Source organism: Mustelus asterias, chromosome 5 (genome assembly GCF_964213995.1).
Source record: "Mustelus asterias chromosome 5, sMusAst1.hap1.1, whole genome shotgun sequence".
In the NCBI taxonomy this organism is placed as follows: domain Eukaryota; kingdom Metazoa; phylum Chordata; class Chondrichthyes; order Carcharhiniformes; family Triakidae; genus Mustelus; species Mustelus asterias.
This window is the reverse complement of record NC_135805.1, coordinates 50,626,584-50,650,484: the sequence shown is the minus strand read 5'-3', so window position 1 is coordinate 50,650,484 and position 23,901 is coordinate 50,626,584. Positions and strand designations below refer to the sequence as shown.

The 23,901-nt window shown below is 43.8% G+C and overlaps 1 protein-coding gene across 1 annotated transcript in view; it reads right to left on the bottom strand.

Annotated features, from left to right (window-relative positions):
- LOC144493522 (3',5'-cyclic-AMP phosphodiesterase 7B-like) overlaps positions 1 to 23,901 on the bottom strand; it is a 139,281-nt gene that overhangs the window by 17,507 nt on the left and 97,873 nt on the right. The window contains exons 5-10 of the mRNA XM_078212569.1: positions 23,419 to 23,482; positions 13,178 to 13,273; positions 8,568 to 8,668; positions 3,152 to 3,283; positions 1,655 to 1,746; positions 496 to 640 (exon numbers count right to left, since the gene is read on the bottom strand). Coding sequence (XP_078068695.1) covers positions 496 to 640; positions 1,655 to 1,746; positions 3,152 to 3,283; positions 8,568 to 8,668; positions 13,178 to 13,273; positions 23,419 to 23,482 — 630 coding nt within the window. The remainder of the gene's footprint in view (positions 1 to 495; positions 641 to 1,654; positions 1,747 to 3,151; positions 3,284 to 8,567; positions 8,669 to 13,177; positions 13,274 to 23,418; positions 23,483 to 23,901) is intronic.

The following is a 23,901-nucleotide window of genomic DNA, read 5'->3' as shown; positions in this document are numbered from 1 at the left end:
CCAAGCTTGAATGTTGTCCATATGGCGACATATTGGCTTGGACTGCTTCAGTGTTTGAGAAGTCACGAATGGTGCTGAACATTGTGCAATCATCAGTGATCATCCCCACTTCTGACCTTATGATGTGGGGTAGGTCATTAATGAAGCAACTGAAGATGGTTGGGCCTGGGACACTACCCTGAGGAACTCCTACAGTGATATCCTGGAACTGTGATGATTGGTCACTTACTAACCAACATTGATGTCAGGTTACTGCTGTCAACACAATGGAGGGTGACCCATATTTGATCATGACTGACAAAGCAGAATCCTGCCCAAAATAAATGCAAAACTAAGAGAGAACAAGATTGAGGCTGAAAACAAAAATGGTTTGTTATAGCAGACATAATCACAGTATAACTGGTTTGACTGCTAAAACAACTCTTCTGCTTTGCAGACATTCAAAACTGAACTAATATTTTAGGGATAGTTTGCACCCCCCTTCCATTAACCTACCTGAAGTATGAAGTGTTTATGATCTGCATCCTCCAATGATAAATCTCTGTTGTCTGAATGAGTTTTCATTCTTGCAAGAAACTCATTTTGTCGACTAATATCTGTGGCCAGAATGAGAGATCCTAACTGTTGTTCGACGTCTTGTCTGCAATAAAAGCACATTACATTATTTCCTCGACATTTTTGCTTCCATTGAATATTGCAAAACAAATAAATATGTGAATAGAGGTGGCAAAGGACGTTGTGCTTCAGAATGGATAGAATGCAAGTTCATATCTGCACCTTCAACCTGCTAAATTCTTCATCTCAGTCTTGCAGAGGACAGTGCTTCTCTATACAGAACAGGAGGAAAGACTTTTGTGACTCACCTCTTACCAACCACCCTTATTTGTTCCACATATATGACTGCATTTGGGATGAAATTATCTTTCCAAATCAAAATGATCTGAACGCTACACTAGTGTAGTGTAGAATACTAGTAGGAAAATGAATAACAAATTGGTGATTTTTTTGTGTCCTTAATGATGGGTGCTCATTTATGGGGTGTAACAGAGCCAAAAAAATACCACCGTGTCCCAGTACAATGTAGTGAGAACTAAAAAGACAAAATCAATACTAACATTCATTGTTGTTTCTAAGTCACATTTTCCATCACGTATTCAACAAGTAATTGAAAATTTAGTTCACTTCCCACATCAAGCTTGATTCACAATTGAGTGCTGCTCTTAATCTTAGAATCTTAGAATCCCTACAGCACAGAAAGAGGCCATTCGGCCCATTGAGTCTGCACCGACCACAATTCCACCCAGGCCCTACCCCCATATCCACCCACTAATCCCTCTAACCTACGCATCCCAGGACACTAAGGGCAATTTTAGCTTGGCCAATCAACCTAACCCGCACATCTTTGGACTGGGGGAGGAAACCGGAGCACCCGGAGGAAACCCACGCAGACACGAGGAGAATGTGCAAACTCCACACAGACAGTGCCCCAAGCCGGGAATCGAACCCAGGTCCCTGGAGCTGTGAAGCAGCAGTGCTAACCACTGTGCTACCGTGCCGCCCCAATCATTAATCATTACCCTTTATTAAATATCAAGGATGCACTATTGTTTTTCTGACTAAAGTGTATTGAATTGCTGAAATAAACTTTACTCACATCACTTCCACAGGCAGATGAGACAGCAGACCTGATTCTCGGAGCATCCCAACTGTAGATCTCCAGTGGTGATTCTCCAGTACAGAGATATTCTTAAAAAGGGAGGAAAATAAAATAAATGAAATGTTTTCTTTATTTCCATGGTGGCCTAAGGAGTAAGTGATTAATAATAAGTTACTGAGACCAGAAGACCCTTGGTAAGAACCTGCCTTGTGCTGATGTAGGGATCTCAGCGAGGGTAACAGTAGGATTGCTGTATGTGACCTCAGTTATGAAGGGAGCAGGAAAAATAAATTGTGCCAGTTGTTTGTTGGGAAGCTCGACTGGAAGTTTGACCCACCTTCAATATCCAGACAATAAAATTGTAAAGGTTCATTCATTCCGCTGAAGGGGAACTGATGTTTGGCCTCCCGCCAAGTTTCCCACTACTGGTAGGCCTGGAGGATTTCATCCCCATACTTGAGAGGATTATAGGTTCTAAAGATTTATAGGTCCTGTCCATAAAAAGCAAGACAAATCCAATCTTACAAGAACTCATAAGAACTAAGGGCAGGAGTAGGCAATTCGGCCCCTCGAGCCTGCTCAGCCATTCAATAAGATCATGGCTGATCTCATCTTGGCCTCAACTCCACTTACCTGCCCATTCACCATAGCCCTTCAAACCCTTGCTAATGAAAAATCTGTCCACCTCTTCCTTAAATTTATTCAAAGTCCCGGCATCTGCCACACTCTTGCCAATTACCGCACTATCAGTTCACTCTCAATCATCAACAGATTGATGGAATATGTGATTGACAATGCTATCATGTGGCATTTATTCAGCAATAACTTGTTATGTGATGCTCAGTTTGGGTTCAGCCAGGGCCACTTGGCTCCAGGCCTCATTAAAGTCTTGGCCCAAACTTGGAAAAAAGGAGTTGAATTCAAGAGGTCAGGTGAGAGTGATTTCCATGGACATCAAGGCAGCATTTGATCAAGTGTAACACCAAGGAGTCCTAGCACAATTGATGTCAATAGGAATCAGGGGGAAAGTTATTCACTGGTTGAAGTGATACCTAGCACATACCTAGGATTTTAGTTCTTTGAGGCCAAATATCTCAGTCCCAGGACAATGATGCAGAGTTCCTCAGGGTAGTGTCCTAGGCCCAAACATCTTGCTACATCAATGACCTTCCCTTCATCTTAAGAACAGTAGTGGGGATGTTCTCTAATGATTGCATGTTATTCAGTACCATACGTGACTCCTCAGATACTGTAGCAACCACTTGCAACCATACCTGGACAACCTTTAAGCTGGGGCTGATAAGTAGCAAGTGACATTCACTTCAGATAAGAACTTTTACTCCTGATCTATCTCTTCTCATCCATAACAATGCTAAATCTAGTTACTAATTGAGTTATAATCATGCCCACCAAAATGCTCTTCCACTGACACCCCTTTCACCTGCCCAATACATGAAATATAAACTGGAGAAAGAAATCGGTTACTGTGTTTACCTGGTATAAATTGGCTAGGTGGTGTTTGGTTTTGATTAGAAAAGGCTGGTTGACTCCTGGATGATCAACATCATGTGCTGCAGCTGCCATCAAACCAAGCATGATATCAAGTGGTGACAAAAATCGGGAAAGCTTTAGTAAAAGTGAAATGAAAAGTCATTATATAATACTTATAAATTATTTAAATCATTGCAAATATTATGCCATGGGAGCTATTTATATTCTAACAATAAAAACACTTGCATATAATCGCATGTACAAATATGGGGAGAGGGGGGAATTCTCTGGGTCCACTAGCTCATGTTGGGAATCGCAATAGCCCAGAGAATCGGACTCCAAACCTGTCGTGATATTCCTGCTTCGCCCACCAGCCACGATTGGGTTCCCGCCCATAGCTGGCAGCAGCCCGTTCACCAGCCCCCCACCATTCACCCCCCTCTCCAGCAGGAAATGTATCAAGCGGGCTTTGATGCAGGTAATGACCAGCAGGGATTTGGCATGCTGGACCCTGAGAGTCCAAAGTTTACAAAGACTCTAAACCTGATTGACAGCTGTGGTTTCTTCAAAGGGAATAAGCGGTTTCACTTCTTCTTTTGCAGGCCACTTATTCCCTTTGAAAAACCACAGCTGTCATTGTTAATCAAGCTTAGAGTCTTGTAAACATTGTAGCTAGGATCAATGGGGGTGCTTGAGATGCATTAAAGTGTGAAGGGAAAGTTTAATAAACATATGTTGACTGGAGCCTGAGTAGAAATTCATTAAGCTGTGAACAAAAACCTATTTCAAAGCACTGTACTATGAAATTGAAAGTGATCAAAGGTTTTTAATGCAATGGTTCCAATGGTTTCAACTTTTTAGGAAGGCTTAGAGACTTCAAATAAAATTTGTATGAATATATTGGGGCTGAGTGCACAGCTGAGAGTAGAATGCCATCTCCTCTGTGCAATTGACATCTCCTCTCTGTGAGAGGACATCAAAGCTCACAGCTGCAGCTTCTGACAAGGAGAAAGGAAAATCCCTGCTACTATAACCACAGACCACAGAATCCCTACATTGCAGAAGGCGGCTATTTGGCCCATCGAGTCTGCACCTACCACAAACCCACCCAGGCCCTATTTCCGTAACCCCTCATATTTACGCTGCTAATCCCCCTGACACCAGGGTTAATTTGGCATGGCCAATCAATCTAACCCGCACATCTTTGGACTGTGGGAGGAAACCGTAGCACCCGGAGGAAACCCACGCAGACACAGGGAGAACGTGCAAACTCCACACAGACAGTGACCGAGGCTGGGATTGAACCTGGGTCCCTGGTGCTGTGAGGCAACATGTGCTAACCACTGTGCCACCGTACGGCCCTTAAAAGCCTGCCAGCCATCCTGGGGGCATGGAGATTAAAAGGACCAGGTCAATTCAAATATTTACAGCTGACAGGCAGGAATGAAGATGTTAATAACATCTGCCTGAAATCACCATGCCGGGGTGATCTTCAGGTCTGCCAGAGTTAAAAGGGACAGTCTAGTCATGAGATGCCCATCCCCAGGAAGAGTGGTGAGATCAACCCCTTTCTCTCAGCTACAGCTCATCCAACCTCCAAGACTCTTGGGGGACCCTTCTTCTGTAACCTGACAGCAGCAGAAGGAAATGTCCACTGCAACTACTTTCTGAACCCCCCTTGGAGCCCAAGGTGCCAAACTAGGGGCCAAGGGCAATGCATCGTTGATAAGGTGTGTGGCCTGAATGGAGAGGTGGGGGGTGGGGGCTGAGTGAGGGTCACGGGGGAGGGGTCGTATTACCCCCATGCCTGCATGGTGTAGGGAGATGTGACCCATTATTTGAGTGAGGGGGAGGAAGGATGCTCCTTTTTGGTGAGGGGTTGATGGTGGTCCCCTAGTCAGTGGAGGGGGGATACCATTTCCATTTTTGGGGGGAGGGGTGTCTGCCTTCAAGCATGCTGATTGGGGCACCCTTTAAAAAGGGCAGCCCAATCTCTGAAAAGCCAAGCTGCTGGCAGATTTCCCAGGATACATATATCTGCATCCGTTAGGTGGATGAATCCCACCTGACAGATGCCCCTAGCGCCAACGGGAAACTCTCCCGTGCAATGTAAAATCTTAAACATGCCATTAGATATTAGCTAAGCACATGTGTGACTACCAAGATTCACGCACCCTGGAATATTGCTTACCCCTCTAGGGCTTTATATTTTATACAGTTCATGAGTCAGGGAGATGACCGCAAATTTATATACATCAGGTCGGCGTTCATGCCACTTGAGTGCATCTTGTGAAGTGTGTGTGCAATATGTGCACCTTATACAGTACTGATAAGGTCTTGTGAAATTATGCAGCAGGACTGAGATTAAAGTTTGGATGCAAATCATTTGACATATTACCCAGATTGTAGCCTACTCTCAAGAGGTGCTAATGGACTGTTGTACCCCACACGTGTAACCAGGAAACCTGTAGCTTATTTGCTTTTATTTATGAACAAGTTATTTGAAAGAGCTCACCTCAGTCTGATTACCCTGGCCTTTCTTCATTGCCTTTAAAATTGCTTGTCAAAATAATGCTTTTAACAGAAACGCTAAGCTTTAGCATGGAGGTTTAGGCCATTGGACACTGAGGTAACATAAATCTTCTAGGGCTCTGAAAAGCCCTGATACAAATAGATCAACAAGTACCCTATTCTAGAATCACTTCAGAGTGAACTTCATCTTTTTTTGATCTAACTTTACTCCAGTGAGTGCATATTCCACAAAATATGAATAAGACAACCTGATATGTCCTTTGGAGGCTAGGTGTCTATTTCTAGACAACAGCGGTTACCAGCTGGTGTTGCAATTTCTCTCAACTTCAGTTAAATTAAACTGGAAACCTGCAAACATAGCTGCATGCAAGAGTGGCCAGTAAACTTTAAACAACATTGTACTAGCACAAGAATCAATTTTAAACATGTTTAAGTTAAACATAGAACATAGAACATAGAAACCCTACAGTGCAGAAGGAGGCCATTCGGCCCATCGAGTCTGCACCGACCACAATCCCACCCAGGCCCTACCCCCACATATTTTACCCACTAATCTCTCTAACCTACACATCCCAGGACTCTAAGGGGCAATTTTTAACCTGGCCAATCAACCTAACCCGCACATCTAAACTATGAGATTGTTTGTGGAAAATTGTGGAAACGGGTTTGAGTCATTATAATGATCATTTCTTTGTTTACATTTTCAGCTGGAGTAACTACAGTAGGTCACTTTGGACTCTGCTCTGAGTTTTACAGTAATAACATGACATTTAAATATCTATATAACTATGAGACAAGTACACAAATTGACACAATACTTTTATCCCCTGTAGACCAAAGAGATTGGGGAAGATTTCTTTATTGCATTTAGGTGACTATTTAATTCCCAGAACACTGACTCCTGACACTGCCTAAAAGCTTTATTTGTGTACACGAAAACTGTGTGCATGTACAATGAAGGCAGAGCTCACAATTGTGTCAGGAGTTTCCAGTATTCCTGACATTTTTAGTATTCTGTCTTGTTTGCAGCAGATACTTGAGGAAGTGATCAGTATGAGCTCAATCCACTATTAAATCTAATTTTCTATTGCTTCAAAGGCATCTCTCTCTAATAGCAGCTACTTAACATTGAGTTGGTAGTCAGATCTTATTGGATTTAATCAACTCATGCAGCTCATCAGCATATCTCTCAGATTTGAATCTGCAGTCAATTCCATCTTTCACATCGCAAGCCAAACAAACTCTTGTCCTTGCAATTTAGCACCTCTTGTAAGGATGGGATTTTCTACCTCCTCCCCTGCAATGTTTCCCAACGGTGAAGGCAGCTCACCATTGGCTGCCCATGGGATCTATAGGCCATGTTGATGTCTAAGGTGTTTTGCATGCCTCGTCCATCCCACTGCAGGGGAATCCTTTGGTGCGACTGAAAGATCCCGCTGGTTGGAAGGGCTGGAAAATCCCACTCTTAAGCACTGTTTCTTCTTAAAGAAGGCTGGTTTTTACCCTTCATTACAACGATGGGCAATTTTGCACACTGCTCCTTGAATGTGACAGGAACTGACACATTTCGCATTATGGGGATTTTCTCTTCTCCACAATTTCGGAATTCTATGCATAGTTTCACCAGTTGATGCTGGCTCAACTTTTGATAGTGTAGTGATTCAGGAGTCACGCTGACTGATGGCCACGTGTGAACCTTCTTGTTTACCAGAGCTCCACCCAATGATACTTGGGCGACAATACCCTACAAATTACCAATAGACATCCTTTTGCTTCACATTGTACGGTCTCAACTGGTCCCTCATCGCCTTGGTGCTATTTGACAATTGTTTGCAGTGACTGTTGTTTCCTCTAGCCAGCATTTTCATATTTACATTCTTTTGATGTGCTTTGGCTGGATGACACTTCTTCTTGCAGCTGCAGTACTCTGCATTCACAAGTGGACAATTCTGTGCCCAATGCTGGTCTAAGCACAGGACCTTTTTGTATATCTGCCACTATTAACTGCTGTCATTTGTGTTTTCTGGTTACTCAGTGGCAGTTCATTTACTTCAGCAGACAAATGGCGGTTGTTAACTCTTACTTCTCTCAAGTCACATTCGACTGTGTCCATGCACAATGCTATTTGGTAAGCTATCTCCAAAGTTAACTTTGGCAATGTCAACAATTTACTGCAAATACATTCACTTTGTAAACGACACTCAGATCTGCCCTGAAACGCTCTCTCTTGAAATTCTTCAAAATTACAATGGATGGAAAGTTTTTTCAAAATCATGATAAAGTCTCCAATGTCCTCACTGAGCAACTGGTTCCCAGTTCCAAACGGATAACTTTCTGCAATCTCCACTCAACAATTCGGACCAGCATTCTTATTTCCCAGTTTGTACTGGCATTCCATTTTGACCAGTTCAAGACCAGTTCAGACCAGTATCCTTATTTCCCCATTTTTATTACTTTATCCTTCTGGAGCACGGCTTAGGGCTGTAGTGTTGCCCAAGCTTAAATAAAATTTCCAACAGTGACATGTCTTCCTGTGTCTATGGTTCCCTAATTTTCTCCAAACAGAACTTGTTAACTGTGATAAGGAGATAAAAGCCTAGATTTCCACTCAGACAAGATCCTGCCTCAGAAAAGATATTGAGGCATAGTTGTGTCCAATTGCATGAAGTCCACTTCTATTGCCGTGTTCAGTGTCAGTCACTATGGGATGTGCTCCCTCTAGTGTTGTAGTGCCAATAGATGCAACCTAAAACACATCTGAAGCCCAAATGAGCTGGAAAGAAATTTGCATACAGGCCAATGCTGCACTGTGTCTAGCCCATTGTATAAGTTTCTTTATAAGCCTTTTTTTTGTTTGTAGTTAACTGTAAATAAGATTCATTCATACCTTAGGTTCTTTCAGATAGCAGTGCATTGCCTGAGTCACATCAGCAGCATGAACAGCATTGTGATATGGGTTTTGGCTGTGATAATCCTCTTGAATCATAACTGGTTATAATAAAAATGTACAAATTTAACACTGTAAAAACTCTAAAGCAGTAGTTGCACAAGCATAAAAATAACGAAGAACAGTACAGCACAGGAACAGACCCTTTGGCCCAAGTCTGTGCCGACACAGATGCCTGTCTAATCTAATATTTTCTTGCCTCTCCGTGGTCCATGTCCCTCTATTTCCTGCCTATTCATGTATCTATCCAGATGCCTCTTGAACGTTGTTATAGAATCTGCTTCCACCACCTCCTCCAGCAGCCCGTTCCAGGCATTCACCACCCTCTGTGTGGAAAACTTGCCCCTTACATCTTTTTTAAACTTTCCTCCTCTCACTCTCAACCTATGCTCCCAAGTAATTGACCCTTCGACCCTGGGAAAAAGACTGACTATCCATATTACCCAAGCGTGTCATAATCTTGTAAACCTCTATCAGGTCCCCCCTCATCCTCAGATGCACCAATGAAAACAATCCAAGTTTGTTCAACCTTTTTTCATAGTCCATATCCTCCAAACCAGGCAACATCCTAGTAAATCTCTTCTGCACCCTTTCCAATGCATCAACATCCTTCTGGTAGTGTGGCGATCAGAATTGTACACAATACTCCAAGTGCGGCCTAATCAAAGTCTTATATAGCTGCAACATGATTTTCCAATTCCTATACTCAACGCCCCGATCGATGAAGGCCAGCATGCCATATGTCTTCTTGACCACCTTGTCCACCTGAGTTGCCACCTTCAGATAACTGTGGATCTGCACACCTAGATCTCTCTGTATGCTAATATTTCTGAGGGCTCTACCATTTACTGTATACTTTCCTTCTGCAGTAGACCTTCCAAATTGCATCACCTCATGGGTTAAATTCCATCTGCCATCTTTCGGCTCAGGTCTCTAGCCGATTTATATCCTCAGACAATCCTCATTTTCCGCTACTCTCCCAATTTTTGTATCATCTGCAAATTTACTAATCAAGCCACCTACATTTTCCTCCAAATCATTTATAAATATTACAAAGAACAGATGCCCCAGCCTTGAAGAACACCGCTTGTCACAGACCTCGAGTTAGAAAAGTACCCTTCCACTGCTACTCTTTGCTTTTTATGCCCAAGCCAGTTTTGTATCCATTTTACCAGCTCACCTCGGATCCCATATGACTTCACCTTCTGTATCAGCCTGCCATGAGAACCCTTATCGAAGGCTTTTCTAAAGTCTATATATACAACATCACTGCCCTGCCCTGGTCAATTTTTCTTGTCACTTCCTCAAAGAACTCAAATCAAGTTTGTGAGACACGACTCACCTTCACAAAACATGCTGTCTTTTGCTAATAAGCCTAATTTCTTCCAAATGTGAGTACATCCTGTCCCTAAGAGTCTTCTCCTATAATTTCCCCACCACTGATGTAAGGCTCACAGGCCTGTAATTTCCCGGATTGTCTTTTCTGCCCTTCTTAAACAGAGGAACAATGTTAGCTACTCTCCAATCATCTGGTACCTCGACCGTGGCTAAAGAGGATACAAAGATTTTGGCCAAGGCCTCAGCAATTTCTTCCTTCGCCTCTCTCAGTATTCTGGCATAGGCCCTGGGGACTTCTCCACCTTAATGTTTTTCAAAACCTCCAATACCACCTCTCCTTTTATCTCAACATGTCCTAGAATGTCAACATCCACCACATCCTTCTCCTTTCATGTCTGTTTTTAATTAGTTATCTGGCAGAATCAAGATGAGTTATGAAACTAGACTGCATGATATTTCATCAGAATGTAAACCAGTTCTTTTTTTAAATGAGAGATTAATCTTCCTCAGCCTTTTCCTCCCAGGATCATGGAGCAAGTGTAGCCATGTAAACTCCTCTCAAACTTCCACTAATGCCACTCTGAATCAGCGACTAGATCTTCAAAAGTGTCACCAGATCTCTGATTTTGTCTTCCCTGATAGGGAACTGCCTACTTTCAACCCTACATCCACCTGTGGCTGAGAAGAAAAACCAGCAGTTCAAGGGATGAACTCACTCCTATCATCACGTTTTTGGCTTTTTAAAAAAAAGCATGATATATTCAATTACAAATCTACTTCCTCACAAGCAAATAAGTTAAAAACAAAATCAACCCAATTTACTTCCATGCAACACTGAACCACGTTTAGAGGAATGTGGCCTGACCAGTGTAAATAAATATTGTACTTGGTCATGTCCAACACAAAAAAATGTCCATCCAAAATCAGCAGCACATACTTTAATTATTTTTCTTCTCAAATGTAAATCCAACATAAAGAGAAGCAAAAAAAAGTAAGTTGAATTTTTGACCAATTTATAAGTTGGTATAAAGGTTTGCTTTTGCCCTGTTTATGTTGTTATACATCAGGTGCTGGTATTCCACATAACAGGGCAGTGAAGAGTTCTAAACACCTGATGTGTACCATGCATTATGTGCCCCAAGGTCTAATACCCTCAATGGGGCTGAAGTGCCCACCAATCCAAATCTATGTGCTATAGCCTTTAATATGTCTTTCCCTAATTTCTCTCCTATCTCCCCCTCACACCTTTTCAAAGTTCATCTTGTCATGAAACTCATCTTCCTGCTCTGTTGACTTTATCCCACTTAACTATTAGTAATTCGGTAGGACAGAACTTTGAGCATTGCTGAAAAAAGAAACATGCTGCCTTGGACTTGGGTCCTGTTTACCGATAAGGATGTTTCCTGGAACTGGGCCGAGAGGGGATCCCATGGTAACACTGTATTTTTGCAACTTTGTTGGTTTCTATGAGAAACGCATCTTCAATAGAATGACATCTAACCTCCTATCCCTTGCATATTTTCGAGACGTAGATGATATGTTTGCGATATTTAAATTTGCAGTTGCATGTAAGAATTTCATTCCCACCTTATTGGTCCCCTGTGCTCAAATTCACCTCTGAAATAATACAGCCAAATGAGCTCTCTTTCCTTGATGTACTAGTTGAGAAATCTGTCAGTGGCTTCTCCACTACTATCTATTAGTGCAGTGACCATGACTAATAATCTAGAGAACATGAATTCAAATCCACCATAGAATTTGATCATTTGAGTTCAGATTAATAATCTGAAAATTAAAAAAAACTGGGATCTGTAAAATTATCCACGAGGTTGTTAAATTTGTTGTAAAAATCCAACTGGTTCACTAATGTATTTAAGGGAGGAAGTGTAGTTGAACCAAATCTAGCCTATTGTGGCTCGAGAGCAGTGAGTGGGTAGCATGAGTGGCCCTCCTTCATCTCAGTGGGCAGCAAGATTGAAATCAGACTTGTTTACTAATCATGACCCCGTGAATAGAATTAAATACTTTAATACACGCATATTTCACACCGAGTAATAGAAAATGCTGAATCAGTTACATATTAATAGAACTACCATCAACTTCAAATGATAAAGACAAAATAAATATTTACACTTTGGATGCAGAGCATGGTTCTTGCAGGTAATGTTGCGTGCAATCAGCATGCACCTCACTTCACTTGCTTTACGTGTGCATTCAGTCATACCGGTAGGAAAGAAACTATGTGGATGAAAATCAGTGGAATGCGGCAACCCTGCGCGTGGGCAACAGTCAACAAAATGCCACGTGGACCGCACTCAGATGGGCCACATGTGGCCCCCAGGCAGCTGGTTGCCCACCAATGCTCCAGATCCAAATCAATTTAGCTGACTATGATCACTATCTTTCTCATAATTGGAAACAATCCAAGATTAATTGCTTCATCACAACGATATATAATCTTAAATATTTCTATCAAGTCACCCATTAAACATCTCAGTTTGAATGGAAAAAAGACCCAAATTCACAAGTCTCTCTTCATGACTATTGACTGCAACATCCTAGTGAATTAACATTGTAACTTTTCCATGGATTTTATCTCTTTCTTACAATGGAGTGCCCAAACTGTATGCAATTACCCAACTGCAGCTGAACAAGATCTTGTCCATTTCTACCAGCTCCATTCAAGCTGATCTGACAGTATACTTTACTGGAGGGCTCCCCTTAGCTTTGAAAAGATCTACCCACATCCCAAAGCACCTCCTGAAAATCCAGGGCAACACCTTAGATTGCTGCCATTCTGCCTCTACATCTTCCTTCTGCCATTTAAAAAAGCACCAGTCAGTTCTCATTTAAGGATGACCAGCAGTCCTCTAAGAGAAACCAGAGGACAGAAATTTGTCTTGATCAGTGACGCTAAACAGGCGGTATTGGGTTGGCTACCTATTATACACAGTGTTTGACATTTAATTCCTTTGACTGCAATGGAAACGAATATTCACCAGTAATTTAGTTAAATGAGGTGGCCTCATTTTATAGCACATAGGTAGCAATGTAAGCACCTACAACATTCAAGAAACAAGTGCCTTTGTGAGCACTGCATTGTCATTCTCGTGACACTTATATTAAAAAAATATATCAACAGTTTTTCAGCAATAATATTAGACTTGCTACATCTAATATATTTAATACTTCCATACATTTATTTGACTTACCTAAAAATCTGTGCAATTTTACCATATCCAACTGGAAGTGATGAATGAGACCGTGGAGATTAAACAGGTGACACAACAGGGTGACAAGACTATTCCCTGAAATAAAGGAAGAGCGCCTCATCAATTAATTAATACAGTCCACAGTTTAGCACTGACATTTAATAAAGCAATAAATTACAGGGTCATCCTATATTATCAGGATTATGCTGATGCACAATATTACTCCCAGATAGAGAGCTGACTGGGCGAAATTCTCCGGCCTCCCAGCCCCTTTTCTACTGCCGGAGAGAGGTGGTGCTTTGCTAGCGGCGGGAGTCTCTGGTCCAGTTGCCGTCACTGGGAATTAAAGTAAAGCAGAGTTTATTTATTAGTCACAAGTAGGCTTACATTAACACTGCAATGAAGTTACTGTGAAAATCTCCTAGTCGCCATACTCTGGCGCCTGTTCGGGTACAATTTAGCATGGCCGATACACCTATCCAGTACGTCTTTTGGACTGTGGGAGGAAACCGGAGCACCCGGAAGAAACCCACGCAGACACGGGGAGAACGTGCAAACTCCGCACAGACAATGACCCAAGCTGGGAATCGAACCTGGGTCCTTGGAGCTGTGAGGCAGCAATGCTAACCACTGTGCCACTCCAATTGAATTCCCATTGATGCCACCCCACGCCGGCGGGAAACCCCCAGGCAGGGGTGCGCTGCCGGCAGGACCGGAGAATCCTGCCGGCGTGAACCGCTGGAGAATTCCAGTTTTTGTGTTTCAATTTTGTTGATGATCGAAAGAGGAATAAAAACTAGAACAGCCCGGAAGTAAAGTAAGTTCTTCTCAGTCCATCTACTGGAGGATGGAATGCTTTGACTCAAAGTGCTGAAGTTGGTTTAATGTTTGAATCAGAGGAAGTTTTAGAGCAATGGCAAGAAAGTGGAGTAGTTGGATTAATTTTAAATTAATATAGCAGAGAGCTGGCACAGATATGAAGGACTGAATCGCCTCCTCCTGGACTGTGAACATTTGTGGTATCAGAATAAACTACCCGAACACATGGGTACCCAAAGCCATGGGGGAAAAGAGTAGACTCGCAGGTGGGTGAAGTCTGAGACAGCAGAAACCTAGACTTATTATGTGAGGCCTGAAGGAGAACGCTTGTTGTCTTGGCCCCTACAAAAGATCCAAACTAAGATGGTGGGAACAGGACTTGCATGGGTATCTTAACTGCCCTCCCACTCTGTTTCTGCCAGGGAAGGTGGATTACAAGTTCCTCCTCCCCTGCCTACCCCACTTCATTCCCCCATTAAAAACAAGTACCGCTTGTCAAATCCAACTTCATGGCGAGATCATAACTGTGAGGGAGATGGCTAGAATTCAGATATATGGATGAATTGCATAGAAACATGGAAACACAGAAGATAGGAGCAGGAGGAGGCCATTTGGCCCTTCGAGCCTGCTCTGTCATTCATTACGATCATGGCTGATCATCCAACTCAATAGTCTAATCCTGCTTTTTCCCCATAACCTTTGATCCCATTCGTCCCAAGTGCTATATCCAGCCGCCTCTTGAATGCATTCAATGTTTTGGCATCAACTACTTCCTATGGTAATGAATTCCACAGGCTCACCACTCTTTGGGTGAAAAAATGTCTCTTCACCTTCGTCCTAAATGGTCTACCCTGAATCCTCAGACTGTGACCCCTGGTCTGGACTCCCCCACCATCAGGAATGTCCTCCCTGCAACTACCCTGTCTAGACCTGTTAAAATTTTATAAGTCTTTATGAGATTCCCCCTCATTCGTCTGAACTCCAGCAAAAGCAATCCTAACCTAGGTCAATCTCTCCTCATACATCAGTCCCGCCATCCCCAGAATCAGCCTAGTAAACCTTCGCTGCACTCCCTCGAGAGCAAGAACACTCTTCCCCCGAAAAGGACATCCTTTCTCAGAAAAGGGGAGATGGGCTGGTACATGTATTTTAACACGGTGTGTATTGGCTCATATGGCAATCGGAAAGTTATCAATTAGCCAAGATTTTGCAGTAAAAATAACAGTGAGGCTTTCAGAGCTCACTGCTATTAATGAATAAATCAGACCACAACTTCCGGTGACCACACGTGTGCAGTAAAACACAGAGATTGGGAAGCGGCTGTCCGAGATGCTCTGCTCCTCCAGAAATTTTGCTATGCTTCCATTTTGCTGAGAGACTTGGCACTGAAACACATGGAGCCTAATTTTTGGGTCCCCTCAAAGTCAGGATCAGAGGCAAAGGCGGGAAGAGGACCCAAAAATGCCAGTGCCGGGCAGTGTGCAATAATCATCAAGGTGGGGGAGAGGGCAGGACAGGAATTCTGCTTTCTTCCCAGTTAAGACCAATCAACACCTGAAAAGCTCATTAAGAGATCGTCAGGAGTTCAAGTTCAAATTTATAAATTTGAACAGTGTAATAACTCAGGAAGCCTGATTGGAAAAGAATGGTATTTATTGTTAAATACAAAATCAAGCCACTACTCCGTGGTATAGATGCACAATTCCCATCCATCCGGGACAATAGTTCTGCAAACCCTTCCCGGTGTCTATTTTATGAAGGACTCGGGTGATGACTTCCACGTGGGCAGGCTATTACCATGGGGACTCATATACAACGAGCCCCACAGGGAGATGAATTAGAGATTCTCCATGGCACTCGTCGAGGTTATCACATCCATCCCCCATCGAATTTGAGGGTTCCCCCCTTGCTCCTATGGTGATGGGGCAGGTTGTGTCATTTGGCTCATGGCCTCATTTCTGTCATTTGCAGGGTCTGCTCGGGGGAGCGTATACCGAGTGGGAGAATGTCTCTTCCTTGTGGAATGTTGGGCCACTGCAGGGGGCTCATTCTTGCTGGCGATCTCTGACTGCGATTCCGCTGCCTCTGTCTCCATTTCTGAGGCTGAGTCCTTGTAGACCTTGCTTGGGCTTTCCGTAGGTGGAGTTTCTCATCCGCAGGCTGGTGTATAAGGTGCCAATGGTGGCGTGTCCGATGCAGTAGTCACCCCTGCGGAGGGTTCTTGACGGCGGAGGCGATCGACATTTTTTTTCAGTCTTTTCCCAAGTCTTTACCATGTATGACACTGGTCCCGTTTTTGAGAGGACAACTCCTGGGATGAACGGGGAGCCACCTTCGAAATTCTGTAAGTGCACAGTGTCTCTCGGTTTGAAGGTCCTGTCAGGCCCCATTTTTGGGCTTCTTGCTTTTCTTTGATCTTGCCACCCAGACTTGGGCAAGTAAGCCTAAGCCTGGTCCGAAGGCATCGACCTATCAGTAGTTCCATCGTGGCTATTTCATTGTCATGTGCAGTGTTGTCCTATAATTGAAAAGGAAACATCCAAGCTACGTTTCCAAAGAGCCCATCATTTGTTTTCTCATGTTGTTTTCGAATACTTGGACTGCTTGCTCAGCCAAACCATTTGATGATGAATGACAGGGCTGTTCACGAATGATGCGATGTTCACAAAGGTTTGAAACTCCCCGCTGGTAAATGGGCTCCAGTTGTCCAGGTCCCAGTGACCTCAGGTATACCATGAGGGCGCAATCTCACAAAAAAATTTCTAAGTGCCGAACGAGTGTGAAAATGGGAGAGTTTCATCTCCATTTTTTGGCGAGAGAATAAATAAAATCTTATCACATTGAAAAAAAAGGCGGCAAAGTGTGATTATCGCCAGTAGGGGGAGTGGGTGGAGCCTATTCACGCTGAGAAGCCGGCTGCTGAATGCGACAGAGCGTTAGCTGTCAAACGTACACAGTACAGTGGGAGATTGTTACTCCCCCACTCCCCCATGGACATCGAACTCCCACCCCCCAAACATTGCACCCCTCTGAGCCCCCCACAGCCAATCACTGCCCCCGATAACCCACCAGCCAATCGCCGCCCCTGGTCCCCTCCGTCGATCGCTGCTCCCATTCATCTTTCCAGGTAATGTTGCCCCCGACTCACCCAGTCTGGTCGATTGATACCCCCGTTTACCCCCCTTGGCCAATTGCCACCACTGACTCCCCTCACTCCAGTCGATCACCGCCCCCGTTCATCCTCCCCAGTCGACTGCTGCCCCGGCGATCCCTGATGCAGAGTGTGCAGCTCCCCATGCACTGCCTGCCCTTCTGGCCCCACCCCTCCTCTTAGGCCCTGCCACTTGGTTCTGCCCAGTGCCCTGTGGGCAGTGCCAGGCTGGCAGTGCTAGTGTGCCCAATGGGCAGTGCCAGGTCAGCACTGCCAGTGTGCCAGGCTGGCACTGCCCAAGGGGCACTGACCACCCCTGCCCTCGAATGGCTAGGGGACCTCAATGACCTCTGGTCCCACTGATGAGGCCATCACATTTGTTCCCTGTTGCTGGGGACTATACGTGATCCTCGCCACAAAGGACCTCCACCAGTGAGGCCATTAAGGCAAGTGATCCCGGATGATGATGTCCTGGGCTCACTTATCTTATTTAAATAGCGATATAAATATTAAAATCAGCCTCGCAATGGGGTCCGGTAAGATTGCGAGAGGCAAGAAACTGGGCACGAACCCGGTTTTTCGCCTGTCTCACGATCTTACTGGCTCACCCTGCCAATCAATGACAGTGGCTGTGCTGTGTGGGTGACTTGCAGCTTGTTTGATGACTTTTGGTGGAACTCTGCCTCTGTCGGCAAACAGTGTCTGCAGACAGGTTCTGCTGGTTCAGAAGCAGACAACCATCATGTGTTGTTGTTTGACACCTTGAGACAGCCAGTGTCTTTATATTGGAGTGACACACTGAATTTGAAAATACCCTCATTGATTAATTTCAAGAACGGGCATTGATACCACAGCAGTCTGGAATGCTCCTTTTGTTCCTTCTTGAGATATGGGAGTCACCTCAATCAACAAAAAACGTCAGGTAGCCCTTGGGCAGCCAATTTTTGCAACATTTTGTTTGGCTTTTAAAAATATAAAGTATTGACTGAAAATCCATAATGTACTGGAACAGGGCACAAGGATCACTATGGATTCTCGAGGCAGCTCAAAGGTGGCTGCACACTACTGTACCTCACTGGTCACTGTTGCCCTCTTTACCAAGGCTGGACAGAACATCTGTTTAACAACAGACAGAGCCTCACAGAAACTGTCACATTAGGTTTTGTCTCCATTGGTGCTAAAATTTACTTTTACAAGTCTGGAGTGTCATTCCTTCAGATTTTAATTATTGTAGGATTTTAAAAAACATCCTCTCTTATTCTTATCTTTTTCTCTCTCTTTATTTTGTTTTCTGTAAATGTTTTGGCATTAAATTAACCGTTTTAGCGTACACTTCCTGTGTGTCACATTAAGAACTCCTCAGTCTGATTGGTTAAGATGATACACAGTTGTTTCTGTTGATTTATTTATTAGTCACAAGTAGGCTTACATTAACACTGCAATGAAGTTACTGTGAAAATCCCCCAGTTGCCACACTCCAGCGCCTGTTCGGGAACACTGTTTGCCATGTCTAATCAGGTTCCAGAAGAAGGCAAAGGTGTCTCACTAAAATGGATATTGAAATTAGTGCATGTTCTAGTGCAAAAGAACAAAGAACAGGACAGGAACAGGCCCTTCGGTCCTCCAAGCCTGCGCCAATCATGATGCCTGCCTAAACTAAAACCGTTTAGTCCAAAGAGTCCGTATCCTTCTTGAAGCAGTATGTAGATAGTCCAACTAGAGAAGGAGCCATACTGGACCTGGTATTCAAGATGTTTCAGTAGGGGAGCAGTTCGGGAACAGTGACCACAATTCAGTAAGCTTTAAGGTATTGATGGATAAAGATAAGTGTAGTCCTCAAGTTAAGGTGCTGAATTGGGGGAAGGTTAATTACAACAATATTAGGCAGGAACTGAAGAATGTAGATTGCAGGCAGATGTTTGAGGGCAAATCAACATCTGGCATGTGGGGGGCTTTCAAGTGTAAGTTGATAGGGATTCAAGACCAGCACATTCCTGTAAGGATAAAGGATAAGTACAGCAAGTTTTGCGAACCTTGGATAACGAGAGATATTGTGAGCCTAGTCAAAGAGAAAAAGGAAACATTTGTCAAGGCTAGGAGGCTGGGAACACACGAAGCAAGTGTGAAATACAAGGAAAGCAGAAAGAAACTTAAACAAGGAGTAAGGAGGGCTAAAAGGGTTCACGAAAAATCATTGGCCAGCAGAATTAAGGAAAATCCCCAGGCTTTTTATACGTATATAAAGAGCAAGAGGGTAGACAGGGAGATGGTTGGCCCACTCAAGGACAGGGGAGGGAATCTGTGCGTGGAGCCAGAGGAAATAAGTGAGGTATTAAATGAGTGCTTTGCATCAGTATTCACCAAATAGAAGGACTTGATGGATGATGAGTCTGGGAAAGGGTGTGTAGATAGCATGATTCATGTTGAGATCAAAAAGGAGGTATTGGGGTTCTTGAGAAACATTAAGGTAGATAAGTCCCCAGGACCTGATGGAATATATCCCAAAATACTGAGAGAGGCGAGGGAGGAAATTGTTGGGGCCTTGAGAGAAATCTTTGTATCCTCATTGGCTACAGGGGAGGTGCCGGCGATGGACTGGGGTAAGCACAGTAAGAAGTCTCACACACCAGGCCAAATAAACCTGTTGGACTTTAACCTGGTGTTGTGAGACTTCTTACTGTACAGGGGAGGTCCCAGAGGATTGGAGAATAGCTAATGTTTTTCCTTTGTTTAAGAAGCTTAGCAAGAATAATCCAGGTAATTACAGGCCGGTGAGCCTTACGTCAGTGATAGGGAAATTATTGGAGAGGATTCTTCGAGACCGGATTTACTCCCACTTGGAAATAAGTGGACGTATTAGCAAGAGGCAACATGGTTTTGTGAAGGGGAGGTTGTGTCTCACCAATTTGATCGAGTTTTATGAAGATGATTGATGAGGGTAGGGCAGTCGATGTTGTCTACATGAACTTCAGTAAGGCCTTTGACAAGGTCCCTCATGGCAGACTGGTGCAGAAGGTGAAGTCTCATGGGATCAGAGGTGAGCTGGCAAGGTGGATACAGAACTGGCTCGGTCATAGAAGACAGAGGGTAGCAGTGGAAGGGTGCTTTTCTGAATGGAGGATTGTGACAAGTGGCATTCCTCAGGGATCAGTGCTGGGACCTTTGCTGTTTGTAATATATATAAATGATTTGGAGGAAAATGTAACTGGTTTGATTAGTAAGTTTGCAGATGACACCAAGGTTGGTGAATTTGCGGATAGCGATGAGGACCATCAGAGGATACAGCAGGATATAGATCGCTTGGAGACTTGGGCGGAGAGATGGCAGATGGAGTTTAATCTGGACAAATGTGTGGTAATGCATTTTGGAAGGTCTAATACAGATAGGAAATATACAGTAAATGGCAGAACCCTTAAGAGTTAGATAAACAGAGGGATCTGGGTGTACAGGTACACAGGTCACTGAAAGTGGCAACGCAGGTGGAGAAGGTAGTCAAGAAGGCATACGGCATGCTTGCCTTCATCGGCCAGGGCACTGAGTTTAAAAATTGACAAGTCATGTTGCAGCTTTATAGAACATTAGTTAGGCCGCACTTGGAATATAGTGTTCAATTCTGGTTGCCATATTACTAGAAGGATGTGGAGGCTTTGGAGAGGGTACAGAAAATTTACCAGGATGTTGCCTGGTATGGAGGGCATTAGCTCTGAGGAGCCGTTGGAGAAACTTGGTTTGTTCTCACTGGAACGACGGAGGTTGAGGGGCGACCTGATAGAAGTCTACAAGATTATGAGGGGCATGGAAAGAGTGGATAGTCAGAAGCTTTTTCCCAGGGTGGAAGAGTCAATTACTCAGGGGCATAGGTTTATGGTGCGAGGGGCAAGGTTTAAAGGAGATGTACAAGGCAAGTTTTTTTACACAGAGTGATGGGTGCCTGGAATTCGCTGCTGGGGGAGGTAGTGGAAGCGGATACGATAGTGACATTTAAGGGGCGTCTTGACAAATATAGAATGGTCCCCAGAAGGGTAGGGGGCTTTAGTTCAGTCAGGTAGCATAGTCAGTGCAGGCTTGGAGGGCCGAAGGGCCTGTTCCTGTGCTGTAATTTTATTTGTTCTTTAATCATGTATTTGTCTAGATGCCCCTTAAATGCCACTATCGTACCTGCGCCCTCCACCTCCCCGGGCAGCGCATTCCAGACATTCACCACCCTCTGTGTAAAAAACTTGCCTCACACATCTCCTCTAAACTTTTCCCCACATACTTTAAACCTATGTCCCCTAGTACTTGACTTTTCTACCCTAGGAATGGGCATCTGACTATCCACTCTGTCCACCCACTCATAGTCTTATAAACCTCTATCAGGTCGCCCCTCAACCTCCGTCATTCCAGTGAGAACAAACCAAGTTTCTCCAACCTCTCCTCATAGCTAATACCCTCCAGACCAGGCAACATCCTGGTAAACCTTTTCTGTATCCTTTTCAAAGCACCCACATCCTTCTGGTAGTGTGGTGACGAGAATTGTACACAATATTCCAAATGAGGCTTAACTAAGGTTCTGTACAGCTGCAGCATGACCTGCCAATTTTTATACCCAAAGCCCTGACTGATGAAGGCAAGCATGCCGTAAGCCTTCTTGACTACCTTATCCAACTGCGTTGCCACTTTCAGTGATTGGTGAACATGTATGCCCAGATCTCTCTGACTGTCAATACTCCTAAGGATTCTACCATTTACTGTATAATTCCTACTTGCATTGGACTTTCCAAAATGCATTACCTCACATTTGTCCGGATTAAGCTCCATCTGCCATTTCTCTGCCCAAGTCTCCAACCGGTCTATATCTTTCTGTATCCTCTGACAATCCTCTTCACTATTCTCAAGTCCACCAATTTTTGTGTCATCTGCGAACTTATTAATCAGACCAGCTACATATATTGCGAACAACAAAGGTCCCAGAACTGATCCCTGTGGAACACCACTAGTCACAGTCTTCCATTCAGAAAAGCACCTCTCTACTGCTACCCTCTGTCTTCCGTGGCCAAGCCAATTCTGTAGCCATCTTGCCTCCTCTGATCCCGTGTGACTTCACTTTTCATACCAGTCTACCATGAGGTATCTTATCAAAGGCTTTACTGTTGTCCATATATACAACATCCACTGCCTTTCCCTCATCTACTATCTTCGTCACTTCCTCGAAAAACTCGATCAAGTTAGTGAGGCACGACCTCCCCTTCACAAAACTATGCAGTCTATCACGAATAAGTCCATTTGTTTCCAAATGTGAGTAAATCCTGTCCCTAAGAATCTTTTCCAATAATTTCCCTACCACTGACATAAGACTCACCAGCCTTATAATTTCCTGGATTATCCGTTCTGCCCTTCTTAAACAATGGAACACCATTGGCTATTCTCCAGTCCTCTGGAACTTCACCTGTAGCCAATGAGGATACCAAGATTTCTGTCATGCCCCAGCAATTTCCGCCCTTGTCTCCCTCAGTATCCTGGCGTAGATCCCATCAGGCCCTGGGGACTTATCTACTTTAATGCATTGTAAGATGCCCAACACCTCCTCCTTTTTGATATCGACATGACTCAGAATATCTCATGCAATCTATTCTAGGCTTCTCATTCACCAAGTCATTTCTTTGGCGAATACTGATTCATTTAGTATCTCACCCATTTCCTCTGGCTCCATGCAGAGATTTCCTCCACTATCCTTGAGTGGATCAACCCTTTCCCTGGCTATCCTCTTGTTCTTTACATATGTATAAAATATTGTGTACATGTTTAAGTGTAATGAATGGCTGGCACAGTTTGTTCATTGCTGACCGAAAATTCTGGGTCATTCTCATCAAAGGCATTTGGTTATGTGCCAAACCATGTTATTGTAGATGTACACAGGTCATTGGTAAGGTCATATTTGGAATACTGTGTGCAACTTTAGACAGCCTAACCTTCAAAAAGTACACAGATGTGTTGTAGATTGTTCCGAGAAGTGTATGAAGGATGATTCCAGAGCTTATGTTTACATGGCCTTGGCTCAATGGTAGCTCTCTTGCCTCTGAGTCAGAAGGTTGTGGGATCAGCTACTACTGCAGAGACTTCAGAGTGTCTTCACTTTGATAGTAGTAACATCTTGCAACTATATACTGTGTTATTATTTCTTAATACGGTTATGGAACAGGACAGAGAAAAGTACACTTTGGTAGATACAGTATAAGTTCCCTCATCAGCAATGTATCCCAACCTACTAAAAGTTCACTGATTAACTTACCATTTGTCAGACGGTCAAACAAGAAAATGTCAAAGTTCCACCTTCCGACTTTTGATAGCATATGCTGAAATGAAGCAAATTAGGAAAAGAAAATCAAATTTTACACAGCCGAACACAAAACTAACCTGTGATTACATTAATTTTATTTACTGTTACACCAAAAATGACTTTGCCGTAATGCCTTAAGGGCGGCACAATAGCACAGTGGTTAGCATTGTTGCTTCACAGCTCCAGGGATCTGGTTTCGATTCCCGGCTTGGGTCACTATCTGTGTGGAGTTTGCTCAATCTCTTCGTGTCTGCGTGGGTTTCCTCCGGGTGCTCCGGTTTCCTCCCACAGTCCAAAGATGTGCAGGTTAGGTTGATTGACCATGCTAAAATTGCCCCTTAGTGTCCTGAGATGCGTAGGTTAGAGGGATTAGCGGGTAAATGTGTAGGGATATGGGGGTAGGGCCTGGGTGGGATTGCGGTCCGTGCAGACTCG